Below are 15,977 nucleotides of genomic sequence, written 5' to 3'. Positions count from 1 at the left end.
GCATATGTATGTCGCATAACTCAAGAATGGTATGTCCTAGAAAGTTGAAATGTGGTACATAGACTCCTAGTGTGGTTTTGTTGTGCACCTCCCCTTGTGGTTGCATTTGGGTGATCCTAAAAGTTTCTTTTGCCCCCTTTTCAAGGGAAATCATTGTTAATTTCGATGTAAACTCAACTGGTGTTATAATTTATCGGACACTTGGCGATATATTGCCAGTCTTTGGATCTCCAACTTGGCAATAAATTTGGCGATTTTTTTAAAAAAAAATTTGGTTTCAAATTGGCCACTGTTGGTGATATTTAGAGAGTAAACTATTGAATCACATTAAAATTGCCAATAATGGGGAAATGACATGGAGTAAAAGGAAGTCATGTGATGCACACATCAGCTCGTTTTATTGCCCATTTCAAAACAAAAAATCATTCGATACACAGGGGAAAAGTTTCATCGCTTTAGTTCAAATATTTAAAAATTTATGAGTAGTTTTAGATAATGCTTGCTATACATGGGTGCAAGACCTTCCGTCTTAGACAAAATTTCCGAGACGGACAGAAATTTGATGACTTTCCTTCAGTTTTTACTTAAAAAAGAGAAATTGAGTGTTTGAAAAATATGCTTTAATATTACTCGACCGTTCCATAACCACGAATTTACATCGACATTCTCTCGAATTTCCACCATGGGCTTGTTTTGTTTGCGTACTTTTGGAGGAGTGGTTTTTAAACTCGAGCCGTTTGACTTTCTTTAGGTTGCTCAGTTATTTCCAACTGCAGACCACGGAGTTGCTCGCTATTCTCTCTGATTTTTCGAATTAATAGTCTCTTATTTGAAAATTTAGCCTTTTCTCTTGCATTTTTGATCTTCCTTTCGTTTTTTCTTCATTTGCAGTTTTTTTTTTGCAAACTTTATATGCATAAATGAAAATTATGTGCACTCTTAAAATGTCTTAAAGGTGAATCTGAACCACCGATTGAGAGTGATTGATGACGCCACAGCAAAGGGCGTCCACATCTCAGGTAAAACGGAAACTATCAGGCATTTTGAAGATATTAGTCATAATGGGAATTTTGAAAAGAATTGGAAGGGGTGGGGTGGGGGGGGGGGGGGGGGAGAATTTCAAGCTGGTTTGAAACACCAATGGGAAACTGTTCCTGCCTTTTTGACATATTTCTGGTAAAATATTCTGAAACTTGAGGAATCACTAAATTCTATTGTCTTTCAATCTAACACTCCTAGAATGGAAAAATGTGTTGGGGGGGGGGGGGGGGGGAGAGCGCGCGAAGGGAAACGAAAAAAAAAACGGCATCACGAGTTGGCGAAAAAAGGCTGCTTTGGCAATAAGTAAGGGTTAAGTCCACAAATTAACCCACGATATTGTGGTCTTAAAACGTTTATGTTTTGGACAATCTGGGGGGGGGGGGGGGGAATTACTCAAGGGGGGGGCTCTAGAATAAAATATCGATAAACTGAATTGAAAGTAATTTTTACAGCTAGGAGTGAAAATGTTTTCCGTCTTGGGCACATCACCAAACTTGCACCCATGTTGCTATGTGTTTTTATGTAAAAGTAAAACTTAAAATTGCTTTTTCTTGGTTTTTTGTGTGTGTGTTTTCATGTTATTTGAATCCCTAAGGTTTTTTGTATATTGAAGATACTGCTTTAAATAATTTTTGAAGTCAGAATAATATATTTAATAAAACTGCATTAGATAAGCATTTTATAACTTGCTAAAATGTTTAGACCATCATGTTATAAATTTAAAAACAATTTTTGTAATGATTTTTTACATAATTAATCACAGAAAAATATCTAAAATATATATGAGCAAATGGATGCACAGATTTATAGAGATGATTATTGTGATCGTTTAGCAAAAAACATTTTTAAATACAGTATAGCCTTTATTTAACGATTGTCAAGGGACTGAAAAAAGTTATTGTTAAATCTAGGATATTGTTAAATCAAGGAGTATAGACATTCAATGTTGTCAAGTCCACACCAGTGAAATGTATTGTTAAGTTGAGGAAATTGTTAAATCGGGTATCGTTAAATCGAAATCGTACTGTAAGTGCAAAAAAAAAAAAAAGTCTTAGGGATTTAAAAATATTGAAATTTTCTTAATTTTTAAAAGAAAAGTGAGCAATATTTTAAAATTTTATGAATAAATTATTGATTACTAAACAAGTATGCTTGTTATGGTTTCGATGAATTGCATTATTTACTTAAATTCAAAAAAAAAAAAAAATGATTTGAAGGTAACGTGATCTGTTTAAAACTGTTTAAAATAATACTCAAAAAGGTTGGAAATAGATTGAATTTCAATTTTGCGTTTTGTAATGTAATGTTAGAAGTAAAAACAAAAAATGTGTTCTAATGTAGAGGATTCAAGTGAGTGTTAATGAAATTGAACTTCTTTTTTTATGTAAAATTTTCATTGATAAAGTAGTAGTTTAACAGGAGCTTTATTTTTTCCATACCCATATTAAATAATCATTGTTTTTTTCTTCAAATTTCTGTTATTTTGATATCTTAGCCTCATTGATATTACTTTTTTTTAAAAAATTAATTAAAATATAGGAATTTGTTGTTTAGTAGTTTGTTTGAATTATTTTATTGATAGAACTTATCGCTTAGAAATAGAACTTATTGATTGTTTTCCTAGATTCTACATTCATTCGTAGTATTACTTTAAAAAAGCACTTTACTAAATCAGTAAAAACTTTAAAAAATAGATTGCTGTTTCAATGATGCATTGTATATTTTAAGTTTAAGAACATCAAAACTATGATTAGAGTTAAAATTACTGAAAATTAAACAAACTACACCTATTTTTGCCCCTTTGACAATTTTTTTTTGTTGCCGGGACAGTTGTTGCTATTTTGGCCAAACTGTGCCATCTCTATATAAAATACATAGATTATCTTTTCCTTAGGTCATCTGGAGATGGTTCGGTTTCTATTAGAAGCTGGTGCCGATCGTGAACACAAGACAGATGAAATGCATACAGCTCTCATGGAAGCTTCCATGGATGGTCATGTGGAAGTTGCTAGATTACTGCTCGATTCTGGTGCACAAGTGAGTTAATTTATTTAGTGTATTAATTTACAGCACGGAAAAAACTTGTATAGTTGTTATCATCGGTTCGTCAAATTATCGAATCCTCATTCATTTTTTTAGTTTTTTGAGAAGAATTGAAATAATCAAAAATGTAGAACATTCATTTAAAGCTCTTTGCAATCAAATTTAGTCTATAAACATTTAATTGTCAATCATATTGCCACAGACAACATTTATAAAAATTAACAAACAATAACTTGCTAGAAAAGTTTATAGTAACCTGAATTACTGAGAAAACTGCAATTCTGAATAAATCATGGAATTTCATAAAGTTAAAATCAAACTTACTACTTAGTTAAAACATTCAAAAGCTTGAAGACAATTTGGTAAAGTATTTTGTTTTTTTTAATAGTAGCTCTTGAATACAGAAAAAGGAAACTTCATTAACTGGAGTGTGCATAGATAGCCCTCTCTGCACAAACTCATGACTAATGGCAAATCAGAGAAAAAAATGTAAAAACTAGTAAAAAGTTAATAAGGTCAATCAGCCTGTAAGATGTATACTTCCAATTGCAAAAGTGTTCAAAATCAGATGCAGGGTTAAGGTATTGAAAGTTTGAAGTAAAAATAAAGATAAGTCAACAAATATATAGTTTAACTTTTTAATACTGGCCTTACTTATATTTAGGGAAATGATCTCCATTGAAAAGTAATTCTAACAAAAAAGATATGAAATGCAGTGTTTTGTGACTTAGAACACTTTTCACTCACCATCAATTACACCTTTTGGGGGAAAATATAGCGGTTAACAAGTGTTTAAAATTATATGTGTGCGTAGAGCGTGGTTTCTCAAATTGTTGAAGGTTTTATAGTGTATTTTTGCGTATCACGGCGTAACATTTGCTTTTATTTTTGAATAGCAATGAAAAATATAAATACCTTGTTTCTCTTACTTTGATGAACTGTCATTCTTCTGAAAGGGCGATAAGTTCTAATCTCGTCTTCTGTATGGTCCCTTAAAACTTAGAAATGGAATATCTCCTTGAGCTCGGATCGCACAAATGTCAAGTTTTCGTGTCAGTAATAGTTTTCAATGAAGATTGTTTCTCTAAATACACTGTGCGGCAAAAAAACCCCCTTCAAAATGCTTTTGCCATTTCGTCGGCTGATTCGTATGTAAAATCACCCCCTGAATTCGAATATGACCTCTGTTTTCCCCCTATACGTACCAATTTTTTTTTTAAAGGTCCCCCAAGTTTTTTTCAATTTTCCTTAGGTATAGAGTAATTTTTTTTTGGAAGTGAAAGGAGCTTTATATTAACTGCTAACATAGTTTTGGTGCGCAAGAGAGGTTCAACGTTCAAGATCACGGACACTGATCGCAAAAAGGGGGACTTGGGGGGTTACCCCCCCCCCAAATATTAGAAAAATCACAAAAAACGATCTTTATTCTGCTCTTATAAAAAAAGATATTTGTAAAAAAATTTTTGGTGCAGAATGAGAGTATAAGACTCGCTTCTATGACTCCTATGTTAAAAAAAAATTCGCGATGTAAAAAAAAAAAAAAGCTATCATGTTAATGTTGCAGGATGCATACAAATTGAATTGCGTGTCTTCATTCAAAAGGACATTCTTCTGGCTGATTCTTATGTAAATAACCCCTTGTTTCCAAATACGACCACCTATCCCCCCGTTATGCCCCCTTTTTGAACCTCCCCCCTCTGATTCAAAGCCTTTTTTTTTTAATTTGGAGGGGGAAAAGAGCATTACAATAACTGTAAACATTGTTCTGTATGACTAGAGATGTGCAAAGTTGAAAATCTTTTGCATATATAGTAAAAAGGAAAATTTGCCCCCCCCCCCCACCCACCCAAACACACTGCAGCAAAAAACTCTCAAATGCTTCTAAAGCTATTCCGTTTGATTCTTTTGCAAATTGACCCCTGAAAACGAATATGATCTCCGTTTTCCTCCTACATGTACCGTTTTTTGTAGAAAGGCATCCCCCCTTTTTTTAATTTGGGGGGGATTTTATTTTTTGCTACATATGTACAAGATTTTAAGCTTTGCACATCTTTAATGATTCAGAATAATGTTTATGGTTATTGTATTGCTCTTTTCTCCCTCCAAATAAAAAAAAAAGGGTCTGAATCAGATTGGGGGGGGGGGCAGTTTCTAAAAAGGGGAACGTGATGGGGAAAAAGGTGGTCGTATTTGGAAACAACGAGCCGTTTTACATAAGAATCAGCCCTAAGAATGTCTTTTGGAATGAAGACCCACGATTCAATTTGTATGCAACGTGCAACATTCACAAGACAGTTTTTTTTTCCTGAGCATTCATGATTGCTTATTGTTTTCATTTGATCTTCCTTGGCGTTCGGTTCCTTTTTCAACCCCACCATCCTCTGCAGGCGCAACTCCTCCGGCTGCTGTCCTCAGCACTGTCCCCCGGAATCCACTTTTCCACGCACACTCACCACGGGCCTTTACTCACATATACTACACACACGCCAATGTGCATTTATTTACACAGGTCTACCCACACACACAAGCCTACACATACACAACTAGACACACGTAACCGCCCAAGAAGAGGGACAGACTTGGGGTGACAGTAGCCGTTTCTAAAAACAATAACTCTAATGAGTAGAGTCCTGTCGCAGCTCGTGATTGCGAAAAACATAATTTGAATTCAAAATTTCAGAATTCAAATTATTTTTTCTTTAAAAAAATTTTTTTTTTGCATCGCGAAAATTTTTTTGGACATGGGAGTAATAGAAGCGAGTCTTATACTCTTATTCGGCACCGATTTTTTTTTAAAAACATCTTTTTAAAGAAAGCAGAATAAAAACATCTTTTTTTGTGATTTTTTAATAATATTTTTTTTTGGGGGGGGATATACCCCCAATTCTCCCTTTTGCTATCGGTGTCCATGATTTTGAACTTTGAGCCTCTCTTGCATGCCAAAACTATATTAGCAGTTAATATAAAGCTCCTTTCACCTCCAAAAAAAGAAAAAAAAATGCTCTGAGAAACTAAGGAAAATTGAAAAAAACTTGAGGGGAAGGGCGTGCTTTAAAAAAAATTGCACATATAGGGGGAAAACGGAGGTCATATTCGGATTCAGGGGCTCATTTTACATAAGAATCAGCTGACGAAATGTCAGAAGCATTTTGAAGGGGTTTTTTTTTGCCTAACAGTGATATTAGTTATGCAGAGATGAGATTTTTCCGGCTTTTTCTGTTGGTTTTTAAAACCTTTCCTCCTTTTCCTCCTTTTTTCCCCCTTAAGTCTTAATTTTCTCAAAAATCGGGAAAAAAATAAGATTTTTAAAATTTTCGGTCCCCTATTTCTTATTCTTTTCATTTTCCCTCCTCGAATCTTCATCTTGCGCGATATCGTATGTTTTGGAATCATGCCAACAGCATCAAACAGTTGCTGCGCTGGAAGTTGCATGCCTCGTTTGAGATCTCAATCTTTTTGCATGTTGCAAGTATTTCAATTATTTTTAATGTTGGGTGGTTTTTTACTATATTCTACCTTATGTCTGCTTATTTTATTCATCATTTCAATAATATTTTTATTTCTTTAGTTTATTTTAGAAAAAATGCAAAAGTCAATCAAAAAAGGTAGCTTAGCACCCGCAGTCTCGAATTTATTGAAACTTGGCATGGTTACCTATTTTATGTATTTATGAAAGTGAAAAAAATATTTATGGTGAATCTCAAATAGTTTAGGCTTTATAGCTTATTAAACGTTTTGAGATTTCATGATTAAATGAGGCAGCTGCAAGTTGTTCTTTTGATTCCGAAATCATATTAGGAAGTTTTTAAAAACAAATTTTGAGTTCCAATGCAAGGAGAAAGATAACCAATTGTTTATATACATATATATTTATTTTCAATTCTTACTATGAAAAGTATGTTCTACCACGTAAAGAAATTTTAGATTTTTCTCTCTTGTAAATTTTTGCTTTACAAACAGACCTAATTTTAGAATTTATGTTCTCACTTGTTTAACACTATAAACTCAAATTTTTTAATAAAAAAAATGTATTTTTCTCTAAAAAAATATGAAATGTTGACACTGTTGTGTGATGCAGCCAAGATTGACCTCCGGCTCCCCCAACCCTTTATTCGAGGATTCTGGTTAGAAATTGTTGCCTCTTTTTCAAAATGTAGATTTATTTAGGAATAAACACTTGCAAGAAATGGTACAATGCCGCAAATTGTACAAAATTATTATGTATACTTAATTAAATACGTATTACATTTAAAACTGGTAAATTGGCCATTTTTCGTTGAATTTTTGAATATCATGGCTTCCAGGTTCTATTTTGATAGGGTTTTGGATATCATCCTTTTCATGAAATTTTTTTAGATATCATCCCTTTTACGAAATTCTTTTGGATTTCCTCCTTTTTGCTCTCTGATCACTCTCATCCCTGGTTAGGGGGACCTGAGGCCCGTATAAAAAGTTAAATTTTGTATTTTTTGACTTATTTTTATTTTTGCTTTAAACTTTCAATATCTTAACTCTGCATCTGATTTTGAATATTTTTGCAATTGGAAGTATACAATTGCAAAACTGGTTAAACCACAAATAGTGGTAGGTAGAGTGGACTCTGGAGTGTGAAGTGCACAATACACAATTTTTTTTGGGATGAAAAGACATAGTCTAAATGTGTCCAAGTGTCATGCGCAATACAATCATGCCCGGTCGCCCAAAGCAGAATACTTTACGATGTTCTGCAACGGAAAATCATTTGACTAAAATTGTTCTGCAAGTACTTTAAGCATTGTACGCGAAAAAACGTGACATTTTAAACAAGTTGAGTATCAAAAATCAAAATCATTTCACATAGTTTTTTTTTAACTGGACTGTTACTATTTATTTTTGTGGAAATGAGATATTTCCGGAAACATCACAGCTTTCAACCAAATGACTAATTAAAGAGCACTGAATTTGGAAAATTAGTTGATCATGAAAACTATAAAATCAAAAAAACTTTAACAAGGTGTCAAACCTAAACCGATTGGGATTCTCCAAAAATAGTTTATATGCTTTCCAAAATGCATAGAAAGAGCAAAGATACAAAATTTTATAAAAATCCGAACCTAGGTGTCAAACCACATCTTTTGGTTAATTTTACATGGCATGAAGGAGCAATTAAAATAATGTTACTAAACAAAGAAATTACTGAAATAATAAATAGAATAAGTTGAGTTTGGGTTGCATGTAATAAAACACTTCAAAACAAATAAAATATTTTCTGGATGCAAAAGGACTGAAATCTTAAACAAGACACGCAATTTCCAGCGATGGACATGTTGGCATGTTTCCTAAACATGCATGGCCGAAATTGTAGTGGATGAAGATCGATTGGGAAAAACCTACAAAGGACTAATCAAATTCAGCATCGCGAGCTTTCCCCTAAATTATCGTAATTTGAGACAATTTTAGATTTTCTACTAATTTTAAGAAATTTGCAAACTCTACAGATTTTCTGCACCGCAGTTTCTGCAGATTTTCTGCACCCCAGTTTCTGCAGATTTTCTGTACCGCAGTTTTTGTAGATTTTCGGCACCGCGGTTTCTGCAAATTTTCGCCATCGCGGTTTCTGCAAATTTTCGGCACCGCGGTTTCTGCAAATTTTCGCCATCGCGGTTTCTGCAAATTTTTGGCACCATGGTTTCTGCAGAAATTTCAATGAAATTTGCAGAATTTCTGCAGAAAATTTGTCAGTTTTTCTCTCATATTTGAACAGAATTGTTCTGCAGCTCAGGCATCTGTTCTGCGACGTACGTTGCAAATTTAGTAGTATTCTGCTTTGGGGGCCCGGTCTCTAGACGAGAAGCTGCAACGACAGATTTTCTAAGGGGGGCAGCTGATATTGCTGAACAGGATTCATTCCTACTCTTATTTATAATTTCATATGCCTGCATGGATTGAAAGTCATCATTCATTTTTTTTTAGACCCACTATGGTAGAATAAAGGTTAGGACCCCATGAACTTGTTGGGTCATAGCCTGAAATTTTCTAAACCTAACTTGGCATTGTCAACAGATTGTTTTCTAGTAAGAAGACGTAAGTCTTGTTTTCTAGGAAGAAGATTTAAGTCTTTCGTTTATCATTCGTTCCTTCACTTTACAGATGACACTTTAATGACATAGGTCTATAGCTTGCAATATCCAAAGGGATTTAATTTTTCTTAGTAATTGCTTTTATAATGCTTTTTTCCGTTCTTCAAGAGCCCCGGTTTTCAGTGACAGGTAATTCCAGTAATATCTTATTAGCTCTGAGACCTAAATGCTTAATGAACTCAGCCTGTATTTTGTCTGGTCCTGACTTTTGCTAAGCTTCAGTACAGTACCCGCCACTAATATAACCACTGGATTATAAAATCAGCCGCTTTTTAAAATCAAATCTAGAAGAACAGAATCATTGCAATACCAAAACATGTTAAAACCATCCTTTAATAAAATCACTATCGCCGTTTTATAAAATCAAAATTTTGGATATCGTACGTAAAAAATTGATAAAGAAGAACCATAAAGTGTAGGAATTGGTCTTAGAAGATGAGGAAATCCCAGTGCCAAATTTGCCTCTTCAATGGATGTCAGAAAAGCCCTTGATGACATACAATGCACTTTAGAGCAAAGAAGAAAATATAATGTTGAACGTTACTAAAGAATTAGTAAACTCGAAAACAATATTGAACCGTTACTCTCCAATTCTGTTAATCAAACTGCAAATACGCCAGTATTTTAAGACCCTTGTGTTAAAGAAAAAAAAAAACCCCTAATGTTTAGTAAAAATGACGACTGTATTTTGAAATACTTAAAACAAAAATAAATGATGTAATGCATTTCGTTTTTTAAAGTATTTAAACTTCAGAACATTTCATTTTTTTAAATGTAGGTATGCCGGTTAATAAAATCAGCCGCTTTATGAAATCAAATATCCTGAGAACGAATGTGATTTTAATAAGCGGCGGTCACTGTATGTGTATTGCTTTCTTCAATTTCTGCATAGTAAAATCTTCATTGAAAATCTCCGTAAGCAGATTATTATTACTCATCACTAGTAACTTAGCTTGTCTCTCTTTCTTTTTATATTACTTGACTTTGTTGCTGAGCAAAAAGGGTGACAAACTCTTTAGCAATTTCATCTTGAGTAAGTTGTCCGTTAAGTACTGTAATAGGTATTTTAAACGGATTTTGATGCTTAAATATTAGAAATGGAACAAATTTTTTTAAAAGTTGAAATAATGTTTTTCTCTTGGTGTAGTGTTTGGGGCTCTTAGAATGAAACAACCAATGGATATCTGTGGAAATTAAACGGTCAGTTTTGAAATTTCAAATTGTGTGACAAGTTCGTTTTTGTAGTCTCGTATGGTCTAGTGATAAATTTAGTTTATGTATTTTTTGAGGAATTGGAAAATAGTTATTAAATACTTTTGGCTCTAAAACTCCTTGATAAGGCATTCATTATTTTCCCCCCTTAATGTTGTATGTAAGTAAATCTTGAACAGATAAAATAGTTTTAAAATAATTTTATAATTCGGATTTAAATCAATCAAGTAATCCTTTGAAACTTTTTAATGTATGGTTAACAGTAAAAATAAGAATTAGTTGCTCTCTCGCTGTATAGAATCTCTTTGTTTCTCATGATCATGAAAAAAGAGTTGGTTGAATGTAAATACTCCAACTGTTCACATTATTTTCTATTATTTGTACTGTATAATTGTTTGCAGGTCAACATGCCCGCTGATAGTTTTGAATCTCCTTTGACTCTTGCTGCATGTGGAGGACATGTTGAACTAGCAATGCTTTTACTAGACCGTGGAGCAAATATTGAAGAAGTTAATGATGAAGGATACACACCTTTAATGGAAGCTGCACGTGAGGGTCATGAAGAAATGGTGGCTCTATTACTCAGTCAAGGTACTGAATCTAAAAAGTGAAAGAGTTAACGTTTCAAGAATTAAATATTATTTAAAAAAAAATATTTTCTTTAAAGAATTTTTTTCTTTACTGCCACATTTTAACTATGTAAGTAATTACATCTCATTGTATCAATTTTGCATGCCTATTTTGTTTCTGGACAAGCTAAGTTAGATTTAACTAATTTATTTTTTCACAAAATAAAAAAAGGTTCTGAAGCCCGTTTACTCGAGAATAAATTTTTCTCCAACACTGTTCACATCGCGAAATATTTTCTTCATTTAGTCATAGTTTGTTCTCACTCCTGATTTAGACCAATTTAAGTTATCTTTGAGTTTATGTAAAGGATTTGTTATTGTCGGTGTCAATAGTAGCTAGATCCAGCCAAAAGTGTTGAAAATCAGAGTCGCTAATTCTGGAGTACGAGGGCAATAGATAATTTCCTGTGCTTTTATTCCAAGTTGAAAAAGAGAAGCCAAACTGGCTTGGCAGGCAAAGGTATGATCTGGTGTTAATTGGGTATGCGGGCAATTTCTGCAAAAGGTGTAGAATTGCAGGTCAGGCACTATTTTCAATCCCTCGAAGTGGCCAGTATAGAGTCTCGCTATGATGGCTGATAGATTTCTAGAGCAATAGTGATCTGAGATGACAGGTTTTTCAAGTTAATTGAAAATCCTATTCTATATGCAGTCGCGTTTTCATACTCTGAAGTGACTGTTAGAGACTGATTTAGATCACACGCTTCTTTGGCAAGGATGGCAGCGTACTAGTTTACGTCAATTCCGCGTTGGCTATGTCAAGGATTTGTTTAGTATGTTTGGGTTGAAGAATTAATCAATTAATTTTGTCTATATTAAATGAAAATCAGTTAAATAAATTAAGTGCTGTATTCCGTTTTGAAATTTACTACAAATTTCTAAATGTTTGAAATTTTAAAATTTTCAGGAGCTGATATAAATGCTCAAACTGAAGAAACTCAAGAAACTGCTTTAACATTAGCTTGTTGTGGTGGCTTTTTAGAAGTTTCAGATTTCCTTATTAAAGCAGGTGCTGATATTGAGTTGGGTGCAAGCACTCCTTTGATGGAAGCTGCTCAAGAAGGTCACCTGGAACTTGTGAGATACCTCATTGGCTCTGGTAATAAATTAAAACTGTGTTCTAAGTAAAAAAGTTTCTGTTTTATGTTTGGTTACATTAAATATCAATATTGTAATTTACATCAGGTGCCAATGTAAATGCCACTACAGCTACCGGTGATACTGCATTGACATATGCATGTGAAAACGGTCATACGGATGTTGCTGATCTACTTTTGCAAGCAAATGCGAAACTGGTTTGTATTTCTCTTGTAAGACTTAAAAAAAAAAGAAAAACTTTAACTCTTTCTATATTGATTCATAATTGATGTATGTTTGTATATGACAATGTAAAAGGGTTTGGAATGAATATCATTTATTATTGTTTAAATTTGGGAAATTTTAGCTAGGAATAAAATGCATTTCACTATAAGACACAACTTGCTAGAACTATTAAATCCTAAGATTTATCATAGATGAAGTCACTTTAATTTCCTAAAATTGCCAGATTTTGTATTTATCTGTGTGTGTTGTGACAATAATTAATATTTAAAAATGACTTCAAATTAAATCTTCTGGAAAAGTCTCCTGGGTCTAGTTCATGTTGAATGGTTGTGACTATGTATTATCAACCAATGAATGTTAGGGGATTGTATTTATTTCAAAATAAATCTTAGGACTTTTTGTGATCTTGATGTATGATGATCAGGGTTGCCACGCATCGGGAAAACCTGGAATTGTCAGGAAAAATGAATGTGGTCGAAAATGGTCTGGGAAATGTCGAAAGAAAATGAAAACTAACATACATTTCTGGAAATGTCAGGAGATTGTCTTTTTTCCCCGATCGTTCTTAGAGCGGCGTTATATGACGTTAAGAATAATTTCTTTCTGCCTTATCCATCCTACTGCCATTCGTCGTTTTGTAGTTCCGACTTTTTCCTTCCCAGTGAAGTTCTTATTTTCAACTCTCTGGCATTGGTGTTCTATAGCACACGGCGGGTCTCTGTCTAAAGGCTTTGCTGCTTTTTTACGTCAGCAATGCTGAAGTTGTAATTACTATTTTCAGTATGCTGCGGCACATTGTTTTATCTGAGATTGCATCAGAAGTTCTTAATAAGCTGCAATAATCTTTTCATGTTTTATATTATTTCTTTAAATTTAATTAATGAAATTGTTTCCTTCTAAACAGTTTTGTTCTGTAAATTTAGCTCATAAGATAATTTTAAATTTAGAAAGTTTCCTTTTTACAGGAGTATCGCTAATCTTTTAGTATTTTGGTAGTGATCTTTAATGACTGAGTCAATGCGCTTCTTTCAAAATAAAAGTTAAAAAAAAAAAAAGAAAAAAAAATCTGCACACCAGGGAGTTTTGTGATCATTGCTTAAAATTGTACTTTATGACAGGGGTGCCCAAAGGGAGATTGTAGCGCAAACTGTGCCATCAAAATTTTTGGGGGGATTTTTTAATTTTTATTTATTTAAATTTGTTTATTGATTCAAATTTATTTATTGATTTATTTTTATTTAAATTATTTATTTTATTTTACTTTATTTATTTTGTGTGTGTATTTCATTGGCGGAACACAGAACTTTTCTTTTAAAAGAATACTGATTAAATCAGTAAATAAAAAGCATTAAAAAAATAAATAATAGAGGGTTAAAAATAAAAAAAAGTGCAAAGGTGTTCAGAAACATTGGGGGGGGGGGGGAGGGGGGGAGCAACCCTGCTTTATGAGCAGCAAATAGAGGAAATATGTCAGACTAAAAGATGCATGATTTTTTTTAAAGGCCAAAGTCTAAAAGCACAGTGAATGTACTGGACTGGAGGGGTGGAAGGCAATAATTGAAAAGGTTTTGGTTTCATAAGTTTTTAGTTCAGACTATTATTAGCTGTTAACTTTTTTATTTTTTTGTGATACAGATGCCACAATTGCTTATTTGGCCGTTCTTTCCACTTGATGAAAGGCAGTGGCTCCTCGGGATTGAAAAGAAGATATGCTACATTTAGATTATTTCATAATTCTTTATCATAGGGATTTGTTTCACTTTTGTTAGTACATATTTTTGATTATTTCAGCTTGAGTAAATTAAATTTGCTAACCAATATTTGTGAAGTTTGAAAATGAGTTAAGTTTTATCAAAATTTGAGATGTATATATTAATCTTGCCAAAAGAAGGTAGACATCAATAACCTGAAATTTTTCTCAAAACCATCTCGAAAACCTGGGAATGTCGGGGAATTTCATTCTTGAACTTCCGTGGTAACCCTGGATAGTGGAATGCTTCAACTTCCATTTAAACTTTCAAAACTCCCTTTATTTGTAAGAAATATAGCGTAGATTATCAAGAAGCATTGGTAGTATAGATGATGTTGATCGGTGGTTCGCTACCTTGTTGGTACAATCATGGAAAAAGGGACAAAATTTCTTTATTTCATGACTACACTATACACAAAGACATATGAATTTTGTCAATTTATTAGGAGGAATGCACTGTATAAAAATTTATATTAAAATTTTCTTAAGTGTTATAGTTTGTCTTCATAATAAAATGAGCAACTTTAAATTGGATATTAGTGCAATCCGCAATGAAGTCGACCAAAATGAAGCATATGCTCAAAGTAGCGAAGTTTAATTTTGTTGATACTTAATATTCATTATCCTAAAAATGTCCTTAAATTTTGTGAAATTTGTCTTAAATTTTTAAAATTCCCCACTCTGCCCCCAGAAGTAATGAAAAACCGTAAGAACATACCTGCCAACTTTTACCCATTTGGCTTAAGATGTACACAGTTTAGCTGTTATTATCATTTGATGCACCTAGTCCTGATTTTTGATGCAATTCAAAATCCAATGGCATCTCCATTTTTAATACTCGCTCACTGTTTGTGTGATTCTATTGCATTAATGACTTTGTATTGATATTGGTTTAAACTGCTCAAAATTTTTTTCTTTTGTTGAGGACATGCATCCTCATATTCTTGCCACATCTATTCGAAAATTTCCAGCCAGTTGCATCCAAGTTAGTTAAACTGACACCATTCGCCAAATTTACCTATGTTTTTCCTAGGCTTATCAAAGATATAGTTTATGAAGATTTGAAGAAAATTAATTAATCTACTATGTAATTAAGGAAACTTAGGATGCCGATAGAGTTTGGCAGTCAAGTGGGTTTTATTGTTCTCTGAAAAAAAAACTAGGCAGACGCTTGGGAAATGTATGAGTTGTTTAAATGCAGGGATAATTTTCAGCTTTACTAAAATTTTTGACAGTTATTATACTTATGAAATATGATAGCTTTATTAATAACGTAATTCTAAAAATATTTTGCTAAAAGTCTTAAAGTGATGACAAAGGACAATGTTTATCTGGTAATTGCAACAAATTATTGTAATAAATAAACTAATAGTACAAATAAAATTTAAAAAAAAAGAAAGGAAAATTAGCACAGAGGTATCTCCCATTCAGATATTAGAATTTATAGGATTTATGTATGTATTTATCATTGAAACATAAGTACTTTATTACACATTGAGATTTTCGAAAGTTGCAGGTTTCGGAGAAAGACAGCCATAGTAGATTAGTGTAATTCTTGTAAATTTATTCATATTTACTAGGTTAAACATTTCAAGTATTGACTTTTTTAAATTGCTTTTTGAAAATTAGGAACATGAGTCTGAGGGTGGAAGGACTCCGTTGATGAAAGCATCCCGAGCAGGTCATTTATGTACAGTGCAGTTTTTAATATCCAAAGGTGCCAATGTCAATAAGCAGACTACAAATAACGACCATAATCCTTTATCCCTTGCATGTGCTGGTGGTCACCTTCCTATTGTTGAACTCCTACTGGCTCATGGAGCAGATCCAACACATAAGTTAAAGGTGAGCTGTTAAAAT

At 33.0% G+C, this 15,977-nt stretch overlaps 1 protein-coding gene across 1 annotated transcript in view; it reads left to right on the top strand.

Moving 5' to 3' along the window:
• Positions 1-15,977, top strand: part of LOC129220511 (ankyrin repeat domain-containing protein 17-like) — a 159,884-nt gene that overhangs the window by 55,422 nt on the left and 88,485 nt on the right. The window contains exons 8-12 of the mRNA XM_054854939.1: positions 2,936-3,078; positions 10,817-11,006; positions 11,952-12,143; positions 12,230-12,339; positions 15,747-15,962. Of these exons, the coding sequence (XP_054710914.1) occupies positions 2,936-3,078; positions 10,817-11,006; positions 11,952-12,143; positions 12,230-12,339; positions 15,747-15,962 (851 nt within the window). The remainder of the gene's footprint in view (positions 1-2,935; positions 3,079-10,816; positions 11,007-11,951; positions 12,144-12,229; positions 12,340-15,746; positions 15,963-15,977) is intronic.

The sequence above is a fragment of the Uloborus diversus genome, chromosome 4 (assembly GCF_026930045.1).
Source record: "Uloborus diversus isolate 005 chromosome 4, Udiv.v.3.1, whole genome shotgun sequence".
NCBI classification, from domain to species: domain Eukaryota; kingdom Metazoa; phylum Arthropoda; class Arachnida; order Araneae; family Uloboridae; genus Uloborus; species Uloborus diversus.
The sequence above is the reverse complement of the archived record's forward strand: the minus strand, read 5'-3'. Positions and strand labels throughout refer to the sequence as shown.